The sequence below is a fragment of the Petaurus breviceps genome, unplaced genomic scaffold, assembly GCF_028583685.1.
Source record: "Petaurus breviceps papuanus isolate PSGF00001 unplaced genomic scaffold, PetGlider_PUasm1.0 90294, whole genome shotgun sequence".
Lineage (NCBI taxonomy): Eukaryota > Metazoa > Chordata > Mammalia > Diprotodontia > Petauridae > Petaurus > Petaurus breviceps.
The window spans coordinates 1,110,917-1,134,056 of record NW_027187208.1 but is presented as its reverse complement, the minus strand read 5'-3'; the positions used below and the strand labels follow the sequence as shown (position 1 = coordinate 1,134,056).

At 47.5% G+C, this 23,140-nt stretch overlaps 2 protein-coding genes across 4 annotated transcripts in view; one reads left to right on the top strand and one right to left on the bottom strand.

Moving 5' to 3' along the window:
- The window catches only part of APBB1 (amyloid beta precursor protein binding family B member 1), a 21,063-nt gene extending 3,162 nt beyond the window's left edge, over positions 1 to 17,901 (bottom strand). Inside the window, exons 1-11 of the mRNA XM_069107878.1 lie at positions 17,671 to 17,901; positions 11,458 to 12,208; positions 6,634 to 6,809; positions 6,079 to 6,135; positions 5,885 to 5,970; positions 5,596 to 5,656; positions 5,203 to 5,352; positions 4,726 to 4,853; positions 4,198 to 4,312; positions 3,938 to 4,022; positions 3,401 to 3,488 (exon numbers count right to left, since the gene is read on the bottom strand). Coding sequence (XP_068963979.1) covers positions 3,401 to 3,488; positions 3,938 to 4,022; positions 4,198 to 4,312; positions 4,726 to 4,853; positions 5,203 to 5,352; positions 5,596 to 5,656; positions 5,885 to 5,970; positions 6,079 to 6,135; positions 6,634 to 6,809; positions 11,458 to 12,190 — 1,679 coding nt within the window. The 5' untranslated portion in view covers positions 12,191 to 12,208; positions 17,671 to 17,901. The remainder of the gene's footprint in view (positions 1 to 3,400; positions 3,489 to 3,937; positions 4,023 to 4,197; positions 4,313 to 4,725; positions 4,854 to 5,202; positions 5,353 to 5,595; positions 5,657 to 5,884; positions 5,971 to 6,078; positions 6,136 to 6,633; positions 6,810 to 11,457; positions 12,209 to 17,670) is intronic.
- Positions 1 to 23,140, top strand: part of ILK (integrin linked kinase) — a 491,171-nt gene that overhangs the window by 106,862 nt on the left and 361,169 nt on the right. The gene's annotated exons all lie outside the window — the stretch shown is intronic.

Below are 23,140 nucleotides of genomic sequence, written 5' to 3'. Positions count from 1 at the left end.
GCAGACACACACACGCACACACACAGTGAGGAGTCATACCATCAGGTCAGTATCCACCATTATCAATAACTGATATTTGTGTCACATGTCAGTTACATCCTATGTAGTAAGAAGCAGTGGGGTGGGCTGGTCTTAGAGTCAGGAAGACCTGGGTTCTGATCCCCATTCTGATACATCCTGTCTATATGACCCTGGATAAATCACTTGCCCTCTCAGTGCTCTAGGAAAAGATTAAGTTGCTGAGAAAGGACCAGTCTACTTGAGTAGAGGTAGTTCCCCATAATGATAAAAGGCCTAGTTCCTATCCTAATTTATAGTGTTTTAAATTTTGCCAAGCACTTTATGTACATTATATTCACAGCTAACTTCTGAGAGGTAGGTACTACAGGCTTTATGTATGAAGACACCAAGGTCCAAGAAGTGAAGAACTTTGCCCAGGGTCACTCACTGGTCACTGCCCATGAGTGTCAGAAGCAACATCTGAACGCAGGCCTACCTGATTCCAAATTCAGCATTCTTAATTTCCACACTATGATGCATACATACATACTACCGCAGAGTCAGACACATACAAATTGCCTTCTCAAGACACCCCTTACCAGACAGACCACAGGGCCTTTTCTCCCTCCTCACTGTCACCTCCCCCCTTCTCTACGACATGCAGCACTGCTCTATCCCCCTGAAACTGTCCTTCCTTGGCTTCCAAGATCATCACTCTCTCATCTTTCATCTTTGACCTCTTCTGTCTCCTTCCCAGGCTCCTCCTCTCCCCCTATTCCCTTCACTGTGATTGCCCCTCCAGTCTGAGAATCTACAACTTGTTCAGTATTCTCTCCCCTAGAGAGCTCATCCACTGCCTGTCCTGGCTTCCTTTCTCTTTTCTCAGCAGATGACTCCCAGATGTCTATCTAGTGGCCTGTCAGATAAGAACACAAGGCCTGGAGTCTAGCTCCAGCAAGCTATATGATCTAAGAGAAGGCAGTTAGAACCACAGAAACTTGGAGCTGGAAAGGAACTCACAAGTATCGGTTTATATGCTTTCTTATTCATAGGAAGAAACTCGGGACTAGAGAGGAAGTGACTTCATTTTATGATCTACTAGGTTGTCAGCTCCTTAACGGAAGGGACTTTATTTTTCATCTTTATAGCCCCTTTGTGGCCCCTAGGTTCAGGGTCCTGCACATAGTATGGGATCAGTAAATGTGTGCTGAATGTAGAGGCTGAATTGGCCATGGTCACATGAGTTCTTTGCAGAGCCAACATTGGAATCCAGATTCCCCAAATCTACAAGGCAGGGATCAATAGACCCCAGTCATGTCACAGGGGTTCCTGCTACACTCACCATCTTGTACTTAAGCTCTCTGGGTCTGTGGTACTTTTTGGAAAGTGAGGGTATATTGGACAAGGGCTCTCTAAGAGTTAGATGGCACAATGGATATAGAGTGCTGGGCTTGGATTCAAGAAGATCTGAGCTCAAATTCAGCCTCAGAAACTTTCTAACTGTATGACCCTTGGCAAGTCACCTAACCTTAATCTGCCTCAGTTTCCTCTACTGTAAAATGAGGATTATAATAGCACCTACCTCCCATATTGTTATGAGGATCAAATGAGGTAATATTTGTAAAGCACTTAGAACAGGGCCTGGCACATAGTTGGTGTTATATAAATTATTTTCCCTTCCCACCACTATTGGTACAGTACATAGATTCTAGATTTGGGATCATGAAAACCTGAGTTCAAATCCTGACTTAAACCATTTCCTAACTGTGTGACCCTGTGCAAGTCACTTAACCTCTCCATGCTCAGTTTCCTCATCCATAAAAGGAGAAATTTAGACTAAATGGTATCCAAGGTCTCCTCTAGTTAGTTCCAAGCCTACGATCTTACGCTCCCATGACCTCACCACTCTCCCAGGTTCCAAACTTCTGGATTCCCTTCAGTTAAAGGGGAAGGAAGAAGATGGGCTCAGGCACTAAATCCTGTTAGTCCTACCATATAACGTCATGTCTACAGCCTTCTCATACTCTCCTACTGCCACCACCCTCATCTAAGCCCTCACTCTCATGACTAGATTAAAAAGCAGTATTGATGATGAGTGTTACAGAGAGGAAGTCAAGGGAGTGAGGGTTTTGTTTTTAACAGTATAGTTGGGGAATGGGGAAGCAGGATATGATCTAGGCCTTGTAAGAAGGCAAGGATTAGAGGTGGGGGAATGTTGGGTGGTACAAAAGGAGGGAAAGCAGAAGAGAGAATTGGTAAGGGATATTTATGAACTTGAACCAAGCTCAATAAACCTGACAGGAGAGAGTCCTATGTGCTGGGGAGCAAAAGGGCCACAGTTAAAAAGACAGAGAGGGGACCAGTTTAGGGGGGTACTTGTGAAGCCAGGAAGAGGGAACTAGCTAGACTTTACTCCACAGGCAGCAGAAAGCTATTGAAAGTCTCAAGTAAGAAAATGTTAGCCATGAGGCAGGTGAAGATGCATGAGACACACAGTGGTAGAGATAGAGATTTGGAAATCATGCAAATAGGAAGTTCTAATAAAAGGAGGAGTGTGATTAGTTCAACTATAACCTCAAAGAGAAGCTAAAGTTGGCTCTCCAAGGGAGGAGGGACCTAGAATGGTAGGTTGGGGGGCCATAAGGTGGACGGAAAACTGAGACATGGGAAAGCCTGTGTATGTACAGGCAGAGGAGGCAGCAGAGAAGGCATGGGGGTGGGGAGGGTGGGATGGAGGGAGGGCTACTTGGGAGTGAGCTCCTGAGCAGGTATTAGTAGAAAACCCACACAGACAGAGAGGTCAGGCTGGTGTTCTCGTCCCTGTGCTCGTTCCTGTCTCTGAGATCTACCTCAGGCCTAAATCTGCCTCTCAGCAGCTTCCCCCCATTGCTTCTAGTCCTGAGCTCTGGGACCCTGGGGATAGAGCTACATGTGACGGCCCCTCAGACACTGGATGACCGCTACCTGTCCCCTGACTTCTGTCTCTTCCTCAGGTCAAACTCTCCCAGTCCTTTTAACTAGGCATTGTCTGTCATGATGTCAAGATCCAAGCTGGAGCCAGTCAAAGAAAGCTTACTGACCTGATCTGTGCTCCTCCTTCCCCACCCCCCACCCCTACCCCCACACAAGTGAGGACAGAGAGAGGGAATAATGGCAGAATTGTAGAGATCACACAGGGCAGCTTGCCAGTGGCTGAATGTGGGTGGTGGAAGGTCCTGGTGGTGGGCTGCATTCTGTGTGCCCAGAGAATGGCAGCCAGGGCGGTGAAGGGGCCCCCAAAAATAACACTCCTCAGTGAAGGAAGGGTTGAACTGAGGTCAGTGGATGGGGGTGTGGGACTGCAAGGGTCTCTCTGTAGGGAAAGAGGAGGCAACTGGGCTAGGGGTAGACAAAGACATACATACCCACTGGCTTAGCAACAGGCACATTCCCTAGGTAATAGACTTGGAACTTCTGTACCAGCTCATTCTTCGGGGCTGGGAACTCCACTGGGGGAAGGGAAGGGAAGTATGGGTCTGACATGTTAACTTTGGGCCCCAACCCACTCCACCAAATAGTAAATAGTGTTCCGGCCCAGTCACAAGATCTCAGCTGACAATCCCAGGGCCTAGACCTTCTGATCCTCCCCTCTCCCCTGATCATCCTATAGCTTCACTTCTTCCAAATCCAAATCCCTTCAATGATATGATTGGTTGATTTTAATTCTCAATCTTCCCAAGTGATTTATGCACAGCTGGAGCTAGCTGTGTGTATTATGTTTCTGACTTCTGTTTTCTACAGAAAATACACAGATGCTCTGTCTGCCCCATCACAGCTATGACTTCTCCTTCCTTGGGGTCTCTCACGTGACCCAACAAGGATTCTGCACACCAAAAGGGCCAGTACAAGGGGCCATCTGCCTGCTTGGATGAGCATGGGATTTGGAGGAGGCCCTGACCTTGGAAGGGAACATCCACCATTTTGGTGTGATCCAAGGACAGGCCATTCACTAAGCAGCGGGCACTTCGGCGTTCAGCCATGATCTGTGGGAGCAAAATCTTGTTACCTGGTCTTCTTAGCCCCCAATGCCCATGATCCTTCATCCCACAGGGGCCCTCCCAGTGATTTCCCGGCAGAAGTCAAGTTCAGCAGAGACCCCGTATCCCATGCAGGTGCCCTGCCCCCACTGAGGAGCAGGGAGCAGGGCAGGGGGCATGCCTTGGAGCAGATCTCATGCAGACTGGTGGCTATATTCTTGGCAGGTGCTTCGCAGCGAAACACGTGGCACTTGAGCATCTGGGTCAGCTTGTCCCGGGCCACGTAGGCAAAGTCCCTGTGGGGAAGATGGGTCATTCAGCGTCTCCTCGCTCTGTCAGACTCCAGATCTCCAGAGGGCCAAGAGCTGGAGGAGCAGGATGATCAAAACCTCGAGTCCTGGGGGCTGTGGGCACTAACCCCTAGCTGATGGGTAAGGGGCATGCTGCAGACAAGGGAGAGAAGGAAAGGAAGAGCAGGCAGGATGAGGGGGCAGGGGGAAATGCAAGGAGCTGAGTGGGCACTGCTGGGGCCTAGGAGCAGGCTGGGGCACAGGGCACAGCGAGGGACAGTACCTCTCTCTGGCTCCGGCAGCAGAAGTGAGGCAAAGAGCATGATTAGGGAAGAGTGGCCCCACCCTGGTAGGTGGGTGAGCCCCTCGCCCCAGGCAGAGACCACCCCACCCCCCATAAGAAGCCCCTGAGACCACACCTTCCACTATCCCGCCCGACGCCCCACACACGGATGCTGATGATGGGCTGTGAATGCAACACCGTCTGTCCGTGGGGCTCCACCAGCTTCAGCGTTTCATCCTCCAGCTGCAGCAGCATGTCCTTTCCCTGGGGGGTGGGGGTGGGGAGAAGCACAGAGCACCTGTCAGAGCAGGCCCAGGGAGAGGAGAAGGCAGCCTCAGGCACCTGTCAGAGTAGGCCTCCAGGGGAGGGGGAGATAACACCTGCCACAGTTGCCTTGGATGGGGAGGGGCACACAAGACAACTGTCATAGCAGGCCTGGTGGGGGTGGAGCTGCAGCTGGTGAAGGCTGAGTGCACAGATTTCTGGTTCTTCCCTCACTTGGGCAGACTCTTGATCAGTCCCAACCCTGTAGGCCCAGGCCCTATGGGCAGGCTCACTCACACACAGCTTTGCCCACTAGAGGCTTCAGGAGCAGACTTCTTCCCCTGCTCACCTCCCCCCAACCTCCCTGGATTGGGTCATGTAGGTTGTGTTTGTGGTAGGAGAGCTGGCGGATGCAGTTGTTGACAGCCACGCTGCTGCGTCCAGGGGCTAGCTCCTCTTCAGTCATCTCCACCCAGCCCAGAGAACGCACGGCAAAGCACTACAATTGGGGGAGGGGGAGGAAGGAACACACAGAAGGTACATGTATGTGGAAGCCCTGGGCAGCGCAGGGTGGGGCAGAGATGGGAGCAATCTTGGTCTAGCACAGAGTATGTGGAGGACCAAGAGGACCTTGGCTAGGTCCAGTGTAGAGTCCCAGCCTCCAGTCACCCCCTACCCAAGGACTTCTCCCTATTCTCTCTGGGCACAGAGGACCCATTCCCAGCCAACTCAGTTGACAAACCTTGGCCCCCAGATTGGTGTTCAGAAGAGGTGACTTCTCCTGCTCTTGGGGCAAGCCAGTGCTAAGGGAGGAGAGCAAAGAATCAATCAACCAATCTGTGACAGAGAAGATGCCCCTCCCACCCCTCTCCCTCAAGACAAACCCACTGTCCTAGGCCCAGCTACAACTCAGCTGGGCCCAGGGTTTCACCCCACCAGCACCAGAAGGGCCCCAAGCCCTATACTCCATCTTCGGTGACTTATCCTCCACTCTCTCAGGTCTCTGACCCTTTCTCCTTTCTTCCCCTCACCCAGTGTTCAGAGCTTGGAAGGGCAGGGCCCCATCTTCAGAATCCTTCCTTTCTGGCTCCATAGGGGGCTCTTCACTGGCCACATCCTAAGGACAAATGGAAGTGACAGGAAAAGGGTCAACATAACTCCTCTTACACCCAGGATTCCCTGCCCATCATCCAAGGAGCTCCTGCTCTGGAGTTTCCTCACCTACCTTCCAGAATTCGCCATCTTCAAAGGTCTCCCCATGGCCAAAACCAGTCCAGGTGAGCTAAAGGAAGGAGGTATGATGAGCTGGGGTAGAGTGAATGCCTCTAACCTGACACCCCACTCCCAAAACATGCATTCAGGGGCCCAGCCCCTAGTCACCTGCCCAACTGGGCCCAAAGAGAGTTATAAAAGCTGTTCAGGTTAGCTACTGCTCTAGCCCAGGGACAGAGGGAGTATAAACGGTGCTAGATCTGGAGCTGGAAAGAGTTGGATTCAAATCCTGTCTCTGATACTTAATGACAGTTAAGTGACAATGGACAAGTCACTTAACCTTGCTAATTCTTCATCTGTAAAATGGGGATAATAAATACTATGCCTGTCTTCCAGGTTCTGGAAGTTCAAATGAACTAATGTGTGGAAAGACCCTGCAAACCTTAAAGCACTGTATATAAATGCCAGATATCATGGAGGGGGAAGGATGGAGGGCAGGGTTAGGGGCTGGTCTCCCCTTTCCCTCAGGAAATTGATAGATGGCTCTAAGTGGAAAGACATGCTTCACCTGAGGCTCTTCAGTGGGGCTGCTCCCTTGGGAGGGTGGGGCCCGGCCAGGGGGCTCCCACTGGGTGGTTCCAGTTGGGATGTGCCAATAATAGGTCCCTGAGGTGTCCTGGACCCTCATCCATCCGGAAGGCAGATCTGAATCCGTCTCGAATGAATTACGGTTCCAGAAGGAATCTGCCATGAGATGGGCTGATTATGAGGTTACCCTTGGACAGTCAGGATGAACTGCCACCCTCCCCACCTCTCGCCATGCTGGTCCCATCGATTACCATCCTAGACCTCCCAGCTGGTCTCCCTGTCCCCAGGGGGAGCACCAGTCTGCACTGTTAGGGCTCAAAGTCTGGGCCCATGGTTACAGGTGATGGGCTAGGAGGTGGAGTGAGGCTGAGAAGCCTAGTTTGACCTCTCATTGGGAGACAGGGATCCAGAGACACTGAAGTGAGCAGGCTTCCCAAGAGCCTGCAGAGTCTAGGATTGTACTGCTCACTCTCCACAGTGCCCAGGTCATCTTCCTAGCATCAGGGCTCTTCTGTGAGCATGTGAGTATATGTGTATGTGCATATATATTTAAGCATGTGCACCAGTGTTCCAATAATGAGAACACACACATACCACACTACTTAAACCACACACACATGCATGCATACACATGCTACATATTAATAATGAATCATGTTAAAAAAAAGAATGGCCCCAGGTAGAGGGCATGATGTAGACAGGGAGCCAAGCACCACACAGAACTCAGGAATGACTAGCTTGGATCTCCTTATACATACACATGCCCCACATATCCACACCAATATCCATTTGTGCATATATATCACATACCCAATAACCCTCCAAGACATCACACACACCATGTACATGTTCATGTCAATATGTATGGTGCAAATACTACACACATACAAACACATACCCCCCAAACCTCACACAGCGTACATGTCTCACACCCCACCACATATCACAAACATCTCAGTCATGCTGTGCACACACCACATTCTAAATCCACCCCACATCAAGTGATGTTCCTACAACAGCCATCAGTGCACAAGTATGCTGTGCATGTCCACTGCTCACAAGCACATGCCACATACAGACATGTACACATTCTGCGAATGCACACAATATCCTTCGCCCTTTTATTCCCTCTGACCCAGATGTCATAAGGTAAGTGATACTCTTAGCCCCTCCACTTCTCCCACCCCTAGCTCCCCTCCTCCTGCTCCCTCCCTAAGCAGTCTGCCTAGGAGCTCTCCAGAGCTCCATCCTTGCCCTCACCTGGGCTGCTGTCCTGTAGGATGATGGCCAGGAAGAAGTCTTGAGAGAACATTCTGCTTGGCTGGGGCCCCTCCCACCCTCAGGCCCTGGCTCCAGACTGGGGCCCCCACTGTCCTCCTCCCTTGCCCCGCTGGGCTTCAGCACAGTGCTACGTGCTGGTACTGGGCTCCGGAGAACAGCTGCTCCCCTCCCCCTCCCCCTCCCTCTCCCACTCCAGCTCCCTTTTCCTCTCCCCACCAGGGCAGAGCCATCTGCCAGGCTTCTTCCTCCCCTCTAAGCCAAGAGGAGGAGGAACCTAGAACACCTCCCCCACCTCCCCCTACCCCTACCCCCACTCACCTCTAGGGGCTGGAGACCACTATGGCAGTGCTGGAGGGGCAGCCTAGCTGGCAGCAACGGGGACCCTGCCTTCACTACAATGCAGTTCCAGCCCTTTGCGGCTCACACCTCCACCCAGAATCCCCCCTCCCCATCCCTAGCCTGAGCTATTTCCATCATTTCCCTGCGTCAAGCATTCACAGTTCCCCACACACACCCAAAGCCCAGCCAAGGAGACAGGATACCCTAAACCGCCTCCCACCACACTGAGGGGCCCCACAGAAACTACAGCTCCCAGCATGCAATGGGACACGGCCTTAGAGGTCTCAGGGGACCTCATGGCTCCCATTAACCATGGGGATTTCAGGGCCCCTCCTTCATACATGGGCCAGGAGACACCCTCCCCATCCCAATACTTCATAGCTTACCCTTGGGGCTGGAGGTGGGGAAGGGAGGGGGTTAGTATATGAGCATTGTCTGTCATAAAGGTTCATCCCTCATCTAGCTAGGCTGCCCCAAATGCACCCACCTCTCACACTCACCTGCCAGAGCCCAGATGGGCTGCTGCGTTTCCCCAGCAACAGGAGCCCCAGGACCAGCTGGGCACACCCAGACCAGTGACGTAAGCTCTGGTTGCTGGGGAAACCGGGAATCCTGGCAGGTACTGAGGCAAGCAAGTCACTGCTGAGGGGCAAACATGGTCCCAGAGCTGAGCCAGGGCTCCTAGGCAACCACACAGTGTTATGTGCCCAAGGAGGGAAGGAGGTGAGCAAGGCTTGGAGACTCACCAAACCTTGTTCTCCCCTACAATACCAAGGATGGTGAGATGGAGTCTAGGGCTTAAGGATGCGGAAATAGGGCTCCTTTACTGTCAGTCCCCCGCTAAGGCTACCACCATAGGGTGGCCACTCAGCCCTTCACAGACTTCTCTGTACTCCTCACCATCTCAGGGGACAGACTTCTGCCTGGGAAGGAGAGGTATATACACGTCCAAAGGACATGCAGACCCATGTTGGAGATGGGATGGGGACAAAGAGGAAGGGCAAAGCCAAGACTCCGAACTTGGCTCACATTGCTAGACAATGGACAACTCTCTACTATCCCTAAGGAGGAGTAGTGAAGCCTGAAGGCTGCTCAAGAAGCTTTCTCCCATTCTTAAGTAGCAAGGAAGGATCATCCGTCAGACCCACCCTCCCATTTATTCACAATGTTCACTGAGAGCCCCCAAAAGGAATCCACTATCCCCCCTTTTCTAGAACCTGTATTACTAGTAGCCGCGCATGCACGCGCACACACACACACACACACACACACACACACTTTTGAGAGGAAGGCAGCAGGGATACAATCTCTGGGATTTGGGACCACATCCAATTCCCCCACACACACATACACTTTCCCACTGACTTTTTGATTTCTAGGTTTCAGCTGAGTCTCCTTAACCACCTCCATATTTGGAGCTGCCCAACTCTACCTTCTTCAATCCCATTTCCTCATCCTTGAATCACTTCCCCAAGACTGGCACACTTTGGCAGACGTAAGAGGATCATTTGTATGAAAAAATAAGAAAAAGTTTTCTGCTGTGTTTCAGATTTCCTCCCTGACAAAGTCTGACCTCCTGGACTATGCTTTGTTTTGGCTGAAGCAGGCCACTGGACCCATGTCTTTGGGGAACATGGCTAACCACATTGCTTGGGCTTTTTCTGGTATATTTCTTTAGCTTTACTTCACAAAACTCCCCAACCAAGACCCCACAGCCAGGGATGTCTTCTCACTGTCTTTCTCAATAACTCACCACCAAAATGTGACACCCATCTTCTATCTCTGCACCATTAGCCATCCCATTCCCCCTGTCTGGATTCCTTTTCTTCCATTTTTCCTTACATAAGGCAACTAGGTGGCACAGTGGATCAGTGGATAGAGCATTGAGCCTAGAGTCAGTAAGATCTGAGTTCAAATCCAGCTTCAGACACTTTGTAGCTATGTGACCCTAGGCAAGTCACTTGACCTCTGTCTGGTTCAGTTTCCTTATCTGTAAAATGAGGATAATAATACCTCCCAGGGTGGTTGTGAGGATTAAGGGAGATAATAATTATGAGTACTTAGCACAGTGCCTGGCACATAATAAGGGCTATATACATGTCAGTTATTGTTACTAGCACTATTATTATTATTAACCAGATTTTATCTGCTGTCTTCTTGGGTCCAGCTCATGAGCCACTTTGTTCAAGAGGCTTTCTTGACCAACATGGTCCTCACTGAGATCTGCCATCTCCAGACTCCTGAACATTTATGGACACAGCTATAAAATTTAGCACCATGTCATATGAAACTAAACCACAGGCACCGCCTGGGTATCTGAGGATAGCTTATGGTTTTCTTTTCTTACATCCCCACAGTGCTAGCACATAGGTGGTTTCTAAGTAGTCTATGATGACTGAATGGCCCTCCCACTAAAATATAAGCTCCTTGAGGCTAGGCACTTATTTTGACCTTTATTTATATTCCCAGAACTTAGCACCATGCCCAGCTCATAGGTTTGGGAGCTTAATGCTTGTTGACTGGCTGGCTGACTGGTGGTCTGCGTAACTCACACTGAAATACATTTCCTTGTACTCTCCCAACATTCAAACTAAGCTGCCACTTTTCTCCCTATTTCAGCTATCAGTGGGCCTGCCTTCTGAATCACTTATAAGAATATTAAAAGATAATGTCAAAAGAAAAAGAAGGGGAAAAAAGGGGCAGCTAGGTAGCGCAGTGAATAGAGTCCCGGCCCTGGAGTCAGGAGGACATGAGTTCAAATGTGGACTCAAGACACTTCACACTTACTAGCTGTGTGACCTTGGGCAAGTCATTTAACCCCAATTGCCCTGCCTTCCCCCCTCCAAAAAAAAAAAGGGAAAAGATGATGCTCGGGTATCTCAATGCTTATAACTCTATTCAAAGAAGTATCCCTTTATTACTACCTTTGTTTCCTATCGCTAAGCCACTCTGAACTGTGATTCTTCCTGACATTGACCTCAAAAGATTAGGGATATGTCCCCTCCATCCTAAGCTTTCCTTACTGTCTTTTCCTCCTTGAATTAATTTTACTGTTTTATGAATGAACCCAGCCTAAGGGGTAGCCTGGATGAGGCCAAAGGTGGTAGTGCTTTTATGTGACTTCCTGTCCTGCCATCTTGCTTAGATCTTTATTGCCCTGCCTCTCCCCACACCAAAGAAGTACCTGTTTCCTCTGGGGAGCCGTAGGAGGGACTGCCCTGTGACAGGGTGGCCCAGCTTGAGTCTTCATCACTGGCTGCACTGTTCCTCATGCCAAACAGGAGACTAGCACTTTTGCTGTGATCCCGAGGACCATCTGGTTGGGTCCTCTGAGCAGAGTTACCCTCACTGCACTCCAGAGGTTCACAAGGCCCAGGGGGGGAGGACAAGTCCTCTTCTTCCTCCTCCTCCTCCTCCTCTTCTTCTTCCTCCTCCTCTTCCCCAGCTGCCTTCTCTTCTCCTTCTTCTTCCTCTTGGCTACAGGGCAGGGCCTGGGGCTCAGGTGGGCCAAGGTCAATAAGGAGGCCAGAACCTAAGTGCCCACAGTTGGCAGCATTTCGAGCAGAGATCTCTAATTCTGAATAGAGATGCAGCAAACCTTTGGCACTGGAGGCCACAGTAGGTGCTGGTTCTCCACCCAGGGTCATGTTCCGGTTCTGGTCTTGGTGAGCCGTGGCTGCCCGCCGTAGCTGGTTCTGACCCTCCTTCACCCACTTGGCATTAGCTGGGCCTGATTCAGCCCCACCACCCTCTCCCATGGCACTGCGGAGGCCCTTGGGTGCTGCTGCCACACTCTGTAACTTGGCGTTCAGGAGTTGGTTGTGGGCAGCCTGCAGGGGCAGCGCCAGGCTCAGCACTGGGCCCACACGGCTGTTGTCATTCACCACATCAGGCTGCGGGCTCAAAGATGCAGACATGGCCCACGGTAGGTCCTCCTGGCAAGGAAATGGGGAGGGAGACCATCATTAACTGAGGGATAGTAGAAGACAAAATAAACATGGAAATAACATGGGCTTGAAGTCAGGAGACACCAGAGATTGAATCCTGGTCCTGACAACTTCATTATTAATAATAACTTGGACTGAACTTTAATATTTATTTACATAGGGGAAGCTAGGTGGTAAATAGAACACCAGCCCTGAGTTCAAATCTGGTCTCACCCACTTAACACTTAGGTGTGACCTTAGGTAAGTCACTTAACCCCAATTGCCCTGCCTTCCCCCCTCCAAAAAAGACACACACACACACACACACACACACACACACACACACAAAATATATTTACATAACACTTTCCTAACAACAAACTTATGAGGTATGTAGTGCAAGTATTCTGCCCTAAAATAGCTCCATAAAATTAGAGGAGAAAACTGAAGCTCAGAAAGGTTAAGGAACTTCCTCAGTATCCCAGAGCTAATTTTGGACCCAATCTTGATCATAGAACACAGATAAAGAGCTGGAAGGGACCTGAGAGATCACTAAGTCCAATCCTCCTCCTCACTTTACAGATGAGGAAACTGAGTCCAGGGGAGATTAAATGATCTGTTCAGGGTCACAAAGGAAGTAGGTCACAGAAGGTAGATCTGAATCCAGGTCCTGTAATTCCAAACCCAGCCCTCCCTCCAACATGTCCTGCTCCCTCTTTTCTAACACCCAGGTGCAGCCTACTCTCAGTTACACCATTCTGCCTCTCATTAACTAGCCCAGTAGCTGTGAGAGAAGTTTCTCTCTTTGAGCTCCAACTTTTCCCTATTAAATGAGCACAATACTTGAAGTGCCTGTTTAATGGGTTTCTATGAGGAAAACACTCTGTAAACCTTAAAGCATTCTAGAAATGGGCATGACGATGAGGAGGATGAAGATGACGCTCCTCCCCCACCCTTCCAGATAGGACACTGGGTCTCTCTGGGCCTCACCAGAGTGCTATAGCAGACTAAGGATGGTGACTTGTCTATAGGAGCCCATCGAGTACAAAAGGAAAAAGGGCACCTATGAGAGTTGGGGGAAGGTTATACTAGTCTTCATCCCCGTCCTTTAATCTCCTCCCCCAGGAGCCTTTACCTCCACTGCCCCCTTGGCACAGAGTCACTGGATCACCCCGCCCTGAGTTGGGTCCCTAACTCCTACACTGCTGCTGCTCCCTCTAGAAGGCCTGGGGTCAGACACCAGCACAGTCATTTCCTTCTAAAGACACAGAGACTTCTCTGGAGAAGTACAACCCACCCCCACCCCCCATCCCCTACCCACAGCTTCAGGCAGCTGAGCACCCACACAATGACCTCTCTGTCACAGCTTGAGTTACTCTAACAAAACCTTCACAATCAGCCCTCAGCCCTTGTCCAGCCTGAACTCAATGTACAAGGGACGGTGCTAGGGTGGAGTAGAGGCAAACAGACATGAAAACCTTGATGTACACTTTAGAGAATGTGGTTGGTATGTAATATGGCCCCAAACCACCTCCCCTAGCACTGACCAAGGCCCTGATTATGTCTACACCTAATCCCTCCTGACTGTGGGGCCCAATACCATCACTTAGCCCCCTAGCTGTTGTCCAGTTGTTATGGTCACATCCAACTCTTCATGACCCTTTGGGGTTTTCTTGGCAAAGATACTGGAGGGTTTTGCCATTTCCTTCTCTGGCTCATTTTATAGAGAGGAAACTGAGGCAAACAGGATTAAGTGACTTGTCCAGGGTCACACAGCTACTAAGTGTCTGAGGCCAGATTTGAACTCAGGAAGATGAGTCTTCCTGACTCCAGGCCCTATCTACTGAGCCACCAAGCTTCCCTTAGCCCCCTAGCCTTCCCTTCAATTTCCAGTCCTCCACTTCCTTTGACCTTCCCCCTCTTCCTTGTACTCTATACTAAATGTTTCCTCTCCTCTGGCCTCTTCTTCTCCTCCCTGTGGACCTAAGAGCTTCTCCCCCTCATCCATTCCTAGTTTTTGCCTATCTATTAGTTGGTATGTGTCTGACTCCATAGCATCAACATCAGATATTTACCAATCACTTAACCTAGGGCTGGGGATGTACAAGGTGATTATACTTGGTTTCTTATTTCAAGGAGCAAGAAAGTAGACGTTTATATCTCCTGACATACATGTGAAATGAGAAATAGCAATACAGTATGTATTATAATATGTATTAGAAGTCAAATGACTTAAAGAGGGTTGGGAAGGACCTTTAGAAGTCACCTGAGTCATCCCTTAAAAAGAAGTGCTATAGGAATTCAGTGGAGAAATCTGCATGAGTGGGAGAAGTCAGGGCAGCTTCCACAGAAAAAAGTGGAACTGGCTATGGGCATGTGTATGCTCTGGCTCCATCCATAGCCTTCACATCCAATCAGGGACAAAATGCTCTGAATGCTTCTTTTCAATTACGGCTATCATGTGGTAATGGAAAGAGCTCTAGGTTTGGAGTCAGAGGACCTAGGTCTGAATCCCAACTGTTCCCCTTTTCACCTATGTGACCTTGGAGAAATTACTTAACCTCTCTGGGTCTCATTTTTCTCATTGCAAAATGAGGGGGTCAAGTCAGAAGATTACTAAAGTCCCTTGAGGGTCTTAAATTCCATGGTCCTAACATCTCTGTCCCCTCTTCTCCACCCCTACTACCACCAACCTAGTCCAAATCCTCACCAACTCTTACCTCAAACAGCATTTTGTAAAAATCTCTTTTACTTTCAGTCCCTCCCTGCCTCCTACAGAAGGGCTGACACTCCAATTTTCCTTAAGTGGGTACCTATTTTCATCATGTTAGACTTTGACTCAAGAACTTTTGGTAACTACCATAGACAGGATAAAGTCCAAACTCCTTAACCTGGTATTCAAGGCCCTTCCATCATTTGCCTCTAGTCTACCCTTCTGTTGTTTTTTTTTACTCCTGACATTTACTAAGATAACACCTCCCCATCTCATCCCCCTCTAACCAGGAGAGTCTCTTCACTCCCCTAGTCAACACTCTACCTTTGGCTACTGATCCATTTCTCCCTAGCCTAGAAAACCATTCTTACACCCTTCTTTTTTATTTACTAAATCTTATTTAATCTTCAAGACCTAACCCATGAAGCCATATCCATCTAACCCCAATCTACCCCAAAAACCTCTCCATTCTCTAAATATTGTTTATTCCATTCATTCAACACTTAGCATCAGAAGATCAAGGATCAAGGATAGTGATGGAAGAGATCTTGGAGACCATGTAGTTCAACTACTCCATTTTACAGATGAGAAAAGTGAGCCCTAGAGAGGTGAGCAGTTTGTTTAGGGTCAAGGAAGTGTCAGAGTCAGCATCTGAAGCCAGGATTCCCAAGTCCAAATCCAGTGTTTTTCATTAGACTGTCTTCTTATGGAGTTTCTCCAACAAAAGTATAGGAAGTATAGGTACCTTAGGGAAGGAACATATCTCAATTTAATTCAATATTCCAAATCCAGACCATTGATCTAGAGCCTGATCTAAATATAAATATTAGATAAGATGCCTTTTTCCCCTGATTTTCAATTTCAATAATAACTGAAAGATATTTCATTACTAGCATCCCTGTCATTAATCTTCTTTCTATTGCTGTACAAAGCTTGACACTTAGTAAGAATTCACTAAATCCAACTATTAATGAGTATTTTAAAGCTTGAAACTGTACTAAGAATTTGGGAACACCCAATATTGGTTGAATGTATCTGTGTTTCTGTCCCTTCTTAGAAGTCAGTGATGGGGTACAGAAATAAGACACAGATATGGATTTGGAAGTAACAGAAGTAAGAGTGACTTGGGTTATTTGGACTTGAAAGAATTATGAAGGAATATAGAAGGAAACTTATCCTTCCTGCCCACCCCCCCCCCCAAAGGCAAATAAACAAAGGGGAGGGAGGAAGGGAATGGACAAAATGGCCCCTGGGAAGGGAATGAGGGGGAAGAGGGGTCACTGAGACCAGAAATGAAAAGGCTAAATCAACCATTTTCTAAACTTTAACAGGGTTCTATTAAAAAAAAAAAAAAGGTAAGCAAGCTAAAAGGCTAGGTTAATTAAGGATAGAGAACTACTTTAGAGACAAGAAACAAAGCAGGGTCAAACTAGGGATAAGCAGGTATATCTGAATTAATTCTTCATTATTCATTCATTCATTCAATTTATCAAGTGCCTTTTATGTGCAAGGTACTATGGAGTACAAAGAGTAGGGTGGCTTAAAAATTTCTTCTACCACTGAAATGAGACCACATCCCATTCTTCAGATCATGAAGAAGGGCACAATGAAACTCCAAGTTTTCTGATGACATCAAACTCTCCTGATTATTGGAAAGCCAGGGATGCATAGACAGACTATATTCATAGGTCTTACAGGTCTGAACAAGAGGGTAAAAGAGTGGCAGCTAAGTTTTAAAATGGGAAACATATTTAGGGTTAAATACACTCTATCCAAAGTATATAAATTATCTGAAGGCCTCATATCTATCAGTCACAACCCAAGATGGATCCCTGAAGATGCAGGCCCAGTGTCCTGCTACACCCCCAAAAGGTCAACAAAATATGTTCATAGGTCTGACCCAGGATAGCAAATCTCATGTATGCGTACACACACACACACACACACACACACACACACACACACCTTTTCCCCCTGACCTCTCCTTATCAGAACTACTTGCCTCTGACCTCCTCCTACCTCACCTTATCCTGTATCCTCTCCCCTTGCCTCTCCCCATTAGCCTGTGTTCAGTGTCTCCTGAACTGTCCTCAATCCCCATCCTTTCTTCCCTTGACTTTTCTGCCCTGTACTCCTGAGGTCCTCTCCTTCCTTCCTCCTTAACTATTTCCCCCATCCCCTTACCAGCCATCCTCTCTCCCTTCCCATACCTCCCTCTTCTATCACCTTCCTCTTCTTTCACCACGGTCAAGCTAAGATTCAGGAAAAGGGGGGTGGGAGTGGAGCTCGGAGTAGCGGGCCTGGGGAGACTGGATTAAAGAGACAGAAAGGGAGGGCAGAGGATGGAGAGTTGGTTCGAGCCCCGTAGAAAGGGCAGGTCTCCAAGGAGAGGGTGGGGGAAGGGAACGCAAACAGAAAAGAGGCTGGAAAGCGGAGGGCTGTGCCTCCAGCAGGGCAAGCCAAGGTGGATGGATGGGAAAGGCTGTGGGTGGGGTGGAGAGCGATGGGGAAGGCAATGGGAAGGGCTGGGTATCAGTCTAGCGAGGAGATGGAGGGCAATCATACTTTCAGCTGGAAGCAACCTTAGAGATAATCGAGGCACTGTGATGGGGGGGCGGGGGGAGGAGGGGACGTTGCAGTATAAAGGGAGTCTGGGGCACAGGAACGGGGAGGGCCTAGGATGGGGTGAGGGGAGGGGAGGCGGGGGAGGGGGATGGGGAGGGGAAGGGAGGATAGCGCAGGGCCCCCAGCCCCGTACCTGCCGCGCAAGGGGCCCCGGGGCTGCGGGCGCTCGGAAAGCTCGGCCTCAGGTTCGGCCTCGGGCTGCGGGGCAGTTCTAGGCAGAGGCGGCTGCGGCGGCGGCGGTGGCGGCGATGGCAGTTGCGGGGCTGGAGATCGGACTCTGGGTCGGGCTCAGCGGCCGCTTCTCCATCACAACATCCCCCAGCGCAGGAGCGCGCGTGCCCGAAGCGGGACCGCGCCTAGACCCGCGGGGACGCGCCTGGAGGGGGGAGGGGGGAGTTCGGCAGCGCCATTTTGGGCCGTGCGCGAGCATGTGAATTGTGCCCTGCGGGGGCTTGGGCAGAAGGGGTGGGGCAGGATCGATGAAACCGGCAGGGGGTCCCGCCTCCTACATTCCTTGGATCTTCCATTCCCCCACACCCAGACCCCTGCCCCCTAACTTTTGGGCTCCAGTTCCTTACACCTGCAATCCTATCCCCCCAGGCCTACACAATCCGTACCCCCAATATCCAGACACCTGTGCACTGCTCCCCCACACCCCGACAATTGTGAGTCTATGCTCCTCACAATCGGACACCCCGCTCCCCACATCCAGTTCTCCACATCCCAGTACTTAGGGTTCTGTACCCCCCAACATCTGAATTCCAATTTCCCCTTACGCCTTCTAGCCAAGATTTTCATCCCCAACACCAGCGCCCTCCTCCATTCCCTCACACAGGACTCTCTCTATTCCTACATCCCAACATCGCTCGCTGTATGCCCCCATTACTCTACACCCTCCAACCCTAAGACCAAGGACCTTCCCCCTTCCCCCACCTCAGACACACACGTTCCTAATCACCCTTTTTAAGGCCACTAAGCCCCAGCATCAGAATCACCCCTCCAATACCCAAGCTCTGAGATCCCGACACCTTTGAACTCAGTGCCCCACCCCCAAGACCTCACCTATACTTATCCTTAATGAAACATCTGCCTTAGTTAGGTCTTGCTGAACCACTTCAGCTCCTCTGGTTGGAAGATTCCATGAGAGCTTTGTCTTTGACTACAAGCCTCTCACTTTTCACTGGTTTCTAAATCTCCCCGATGTCTAAATAGTTATCTAAATGCAATCCACCGGAATTGTGGATCTCCCTGGTCTCTGGGCTCTCTTTCTGGGATCAGAGATTGGAAGCATTAAATTCTCTAATAAATACTCCTATTCTCTGCCACCATCACCATCTCCCAATGACCAATTTGATCATTGACTCCTCTTTTTTCCTTTTTTCTTCCAGGCTCTATAACCAAGACCACAAAAGTACTTTTGAAAAAAGCTTTCTTCATGGGAAAAAAAAATAATACTGCATGGAAAGGTAATTACAAGTCTGCAACAAAGAAATCTTCCCAGGCCCAGACTAGGTCCTAAACTGTTTAAGCTCTTATACCAAACCCTAGGTTTTCCTTGCCCCAAAACATAAACAAACTTTTTTTTTATACTCTACAGTGGATCAAGCTAACTCTCCAATTTTACATTCATCTCTTTTTTCAGAAAATGGTAAGCCTCCTGATAAAATTTAAACATATTGTGGCATTAACATGCAACATAGTAATCAAGAAAAAGTTATACTGGACCCACTTGATTGCAAGTTGTGAAGTGTTGTAGACGTGGCATACACACACACACACTCACACACATTTTGACAACGAATTTTCTAAAGTCTCTCATGATATACAAATATGTTGCTGTTCAGTTGTTTTTCAATCGTATCCAACTCTTCATGATCCCATTTAGGGTTTTCTTGGCAAAGAAAGTAGAGTGGTTTCCCATTTCCTTCTCCAAAAAGGGAATACAAGTATACTTTTGTTGTTGTTGCTTTTTAAGATGATTGTTTTTATTGTTATTGTTTATATTCAAATGATTTAACTAAACTTGAGAGAGCAGGGGTGGTATATATTATAGTAGACAGCAAGTCAGCAACAGAGTCAGGAAAGCCTGTATTGGAGTCTGCCTCTGACATAATGCTGGCTATGTGACTGGGCAAATTTCTCTGCTCTAGGCAACTCTACAAAGATTAGAAAGGTACAGAGCTTGGGGAGAACTCCTTCACTTTATATTTTTTAGTATATATGTGTGGAGAGGCTGCATATGTAAAATGGGGGGAGAGGTGGCTACAAGGGAGTAGCCTCTCTAGCCTCTTCTCACCCCACTCTTCATTAAAGGAGGCTAGTTTCTGCCAAAGAAGTAGGAAGTTGGGGACAAAAGGTTGGTCACTCTGCTCTCCTCAGAGAGAGGGGACACCAGAATTATATCTACTTGCTCCCTTAAATATTATAAGTCATGGGGATGTGATTTTCAGTTCAATCTAACTTCCCATTGATATTGGGGGGAAGTGGGACCTCAAGCTTTATATCTAAGGCTTGACTCCCTTCTCCCCCTAAATATCAGTTCCACAATGAAGAAACATAGCAAATGGTAAAGAAACCAGTTTATCCCAATCATAGCAAAACAGGAATCAGAAAAGGTATATACTAGAGAATATATAACAGACAATATTGAATGAAGGATCTCTCCCATTGGGTTCGAGGAACTTGACTCAACCAAGAGACAGAGTTCCAGATCTCACTTAAAGGGGAAGTCTCTAGTGTAGCAAGTTGGGGATGGGGACATGATGGAGAATGTGAGCTCCTCTCATGTCTTCTCAGTTTTCTTTTCCTTCAGGAACCCGAAGAGGCCTTGGTCTCATACATCTTACTTCTGGCACCTAGAAGCCAGAAGAGCCTGAAGGAACTGCAGGGCCTAAAGAGACTCAAGGCTTAAAAAGAACTCAAAAAGCCTGGAGAAATTTTCCTCTCTCCCACTCTTGTCAACTCCATCTCATCCCTCACACAAGGTAGGGCATTCATCTCCATCAATGAGGAAAAAGTCCCATGCCAATGGTCTTTGGGACTGAGGTTACATACAGGATAAATAGGAAAAAACAGTGGGAAGGCACTAAAATTAAGTTGGGTTGGGAAAGCTTCCTGTAAAAGATGGAATTTTTTAAAAAGTTGGGATTTAAAATGAGGAAGGGAAGTCAGAATGTAGAATTGAGGAAGGAGAGCATTCTAGGCATGAAGGACGGTCAGAGAAAATGCCTAGAGATGGAGTGTCTTCTTTGTAGCACAACCAGGGGATCAGTATCACTGGACCAAAGAGTAAGGTGTAAGGTGCCAGGAAGTAAGGCGTAAGAAGATTGGAAAGGTAGGAGAGGGCTAGGTTATGAAGGACTTTGAATGCCAGAGCATTTTGTATCAGTACAATCAATCATACTTCTTTGCACTTATTTACATTTTAAAAAAGGAAATCTGAATATGTAGTGTCATACCTTTTCAGTAAAGTCTCTGTAAGTTTCAATCATTTTTACTTATCTGCCCATTTTACTTGTCCTTTAGTGTAGAAGTGTGTGCTCTTTTCTTTATGGTCTCCTCCATCTCCCTCCACCCTACCCCCCACCACCTTGCTTTCCATTGTTTCATAAAGGTCCTTCCATATTTCTTTTAGATCTTAGTTGCATTTTAGCATTCCAACACACCAATGTGCAAAATTTTACTTAAACATTTGCCTCTTGTTATTAGATCTTTAGGTTGCTTTCAGGCTTTTACAATTGGCAAGTAGTGCTTCGAAGAGGATCTTTGAACATTATAACCCTTTTTGTTTGTCTTTGATAACACTCCTAGATCATATTCCCACTGATAGAATTATTGAGTCAAAGGGTCTGAACTGTGTTTGTAACTTTTGCTGAATTTTTCTAAATTTCTCCTTCCTCCCCCCCAAAAATCTTAAAATTTTCATTTGCACAGTCAATGAGTGTACCTGCTTTCCAACAACCTCACCAACATTATTTTGTTGCTTTTAATTGGTGTTTTTTTTTTTTTTGCTAACTTAGTGGATGTGAGGTGACACTCCGAAGTTGTTCATCTCTTTGATTGTTAGAGAGATTCAGCATTTCCAAGTGGTTATTTACACTTTGTCTCTTCTTTTGAAAACTGTTCATTTGCTCTGGCCATTAATCCACTGAAGACTGGGAATTACCTTTTTAAATTTTTAACATTTCCTCATATATTTTAGATGTCAAATTTTTAACTTCTCATATTTACCATAAACATTGTTCCTACCCTGATATTTTTCCTTTACTTTTGATCATAGTTTTCATTATACATAATTTTTATTTCAATGTAATAAGGACATCTATCTTGTTCTTAATCATTCCTTCTATTTGTTTCAGAAAATTGTTTCAGGTAACCTGCCCTCTAGATATAAAGATATCATTCCAATTTTACATCTTAATTATAATTTTTTTAAATGTTCAACTCTACTATTCAGCTGAAGCCTCTGAGATAGATGGTGTGAGATTTGATCTATATCCATTTCATGTCATAGTATTAAACAATTTCCCAAGAAGAGTCATTATAAGATAAATGTTGAAATGAAAGGATCAATAAGACTTGACAGCTGACAGATTAAGGCAGGGGTGGGGAACCTGTGGCATTGAGATCACATGTGGCCCTCTAGGTCCTCAAGTGCAGCCCTTTGACTGAATTCACACTTCAGAACAAATCCCCTTAATAAAAGATTTGTTCTATAAAACTTGGACTCTGTCAAAGGGCCGCACTTGAGGACCTATAGGGCCACATGTGGTCTTGATGCTGCAGGTTCCCCACCCCTGGATTAGGGGATGTAAGTAAAAATAATGAAATTAAGGATGACCCCCAAGTTCTAAACCTGGATGAATTGAAGAAAGGTGATGCCCTGAGCAAAAATAGGGAAGAGGGGAAGAGGAGGAGGAGGAAGAGCAGAAGGCAGAGATAAAGACTCTAAGGGAAAGATGAGTTCAGCATTGGACATGTTGAGTTTAAGATGCCTATGGATCATCCAAGGGAAGATGTCCAATAGGCAGCTGGAGTTACAGCACTGGAACCCAGGAGAGAAGTAATGGCAGCATATATTTTTAGAGACACGTGCATCAAAATGAAAGTTGAATCCAAGGGAGCTGCTGGTGACAAGAATGACTATAATGGGAGAGAGAGAGAGAAAGAGATGGGAGCCTCAGGACAGAGCTTTGTGATACACCCATTGTATATAAATCAATGGGACATAATGATTCTTGTGAAAGAAAATTTAGGCTCAAGCCTTCCAGAAATAGTTCTGTTTAATTTAGCATTAATCTAATAATATTCAAACATTTCTAACTTGGAAAGAGATGTCCAAACTGGCATTTCTTCATGCCCCTCCAACGTGCCCTAAGATCACATAAAAGATCTTGATCAAGGAAAAGATACCTGTAAAAATATAGTTTAGTTTAATATTCAAGAATTGTAAAGTAACCAAGTTGACATTCCATTCCCTCCTGGAACACTCCCTTCTCTCTGACTTAGAAAAAAGGATTTTTTTTTCTCTTCCAAGATAGCTTAATCTTTTCAAAATGGAGAAAGGCAATTCGAGCCAATCACTTAAGGTGGGCAGAGATTAC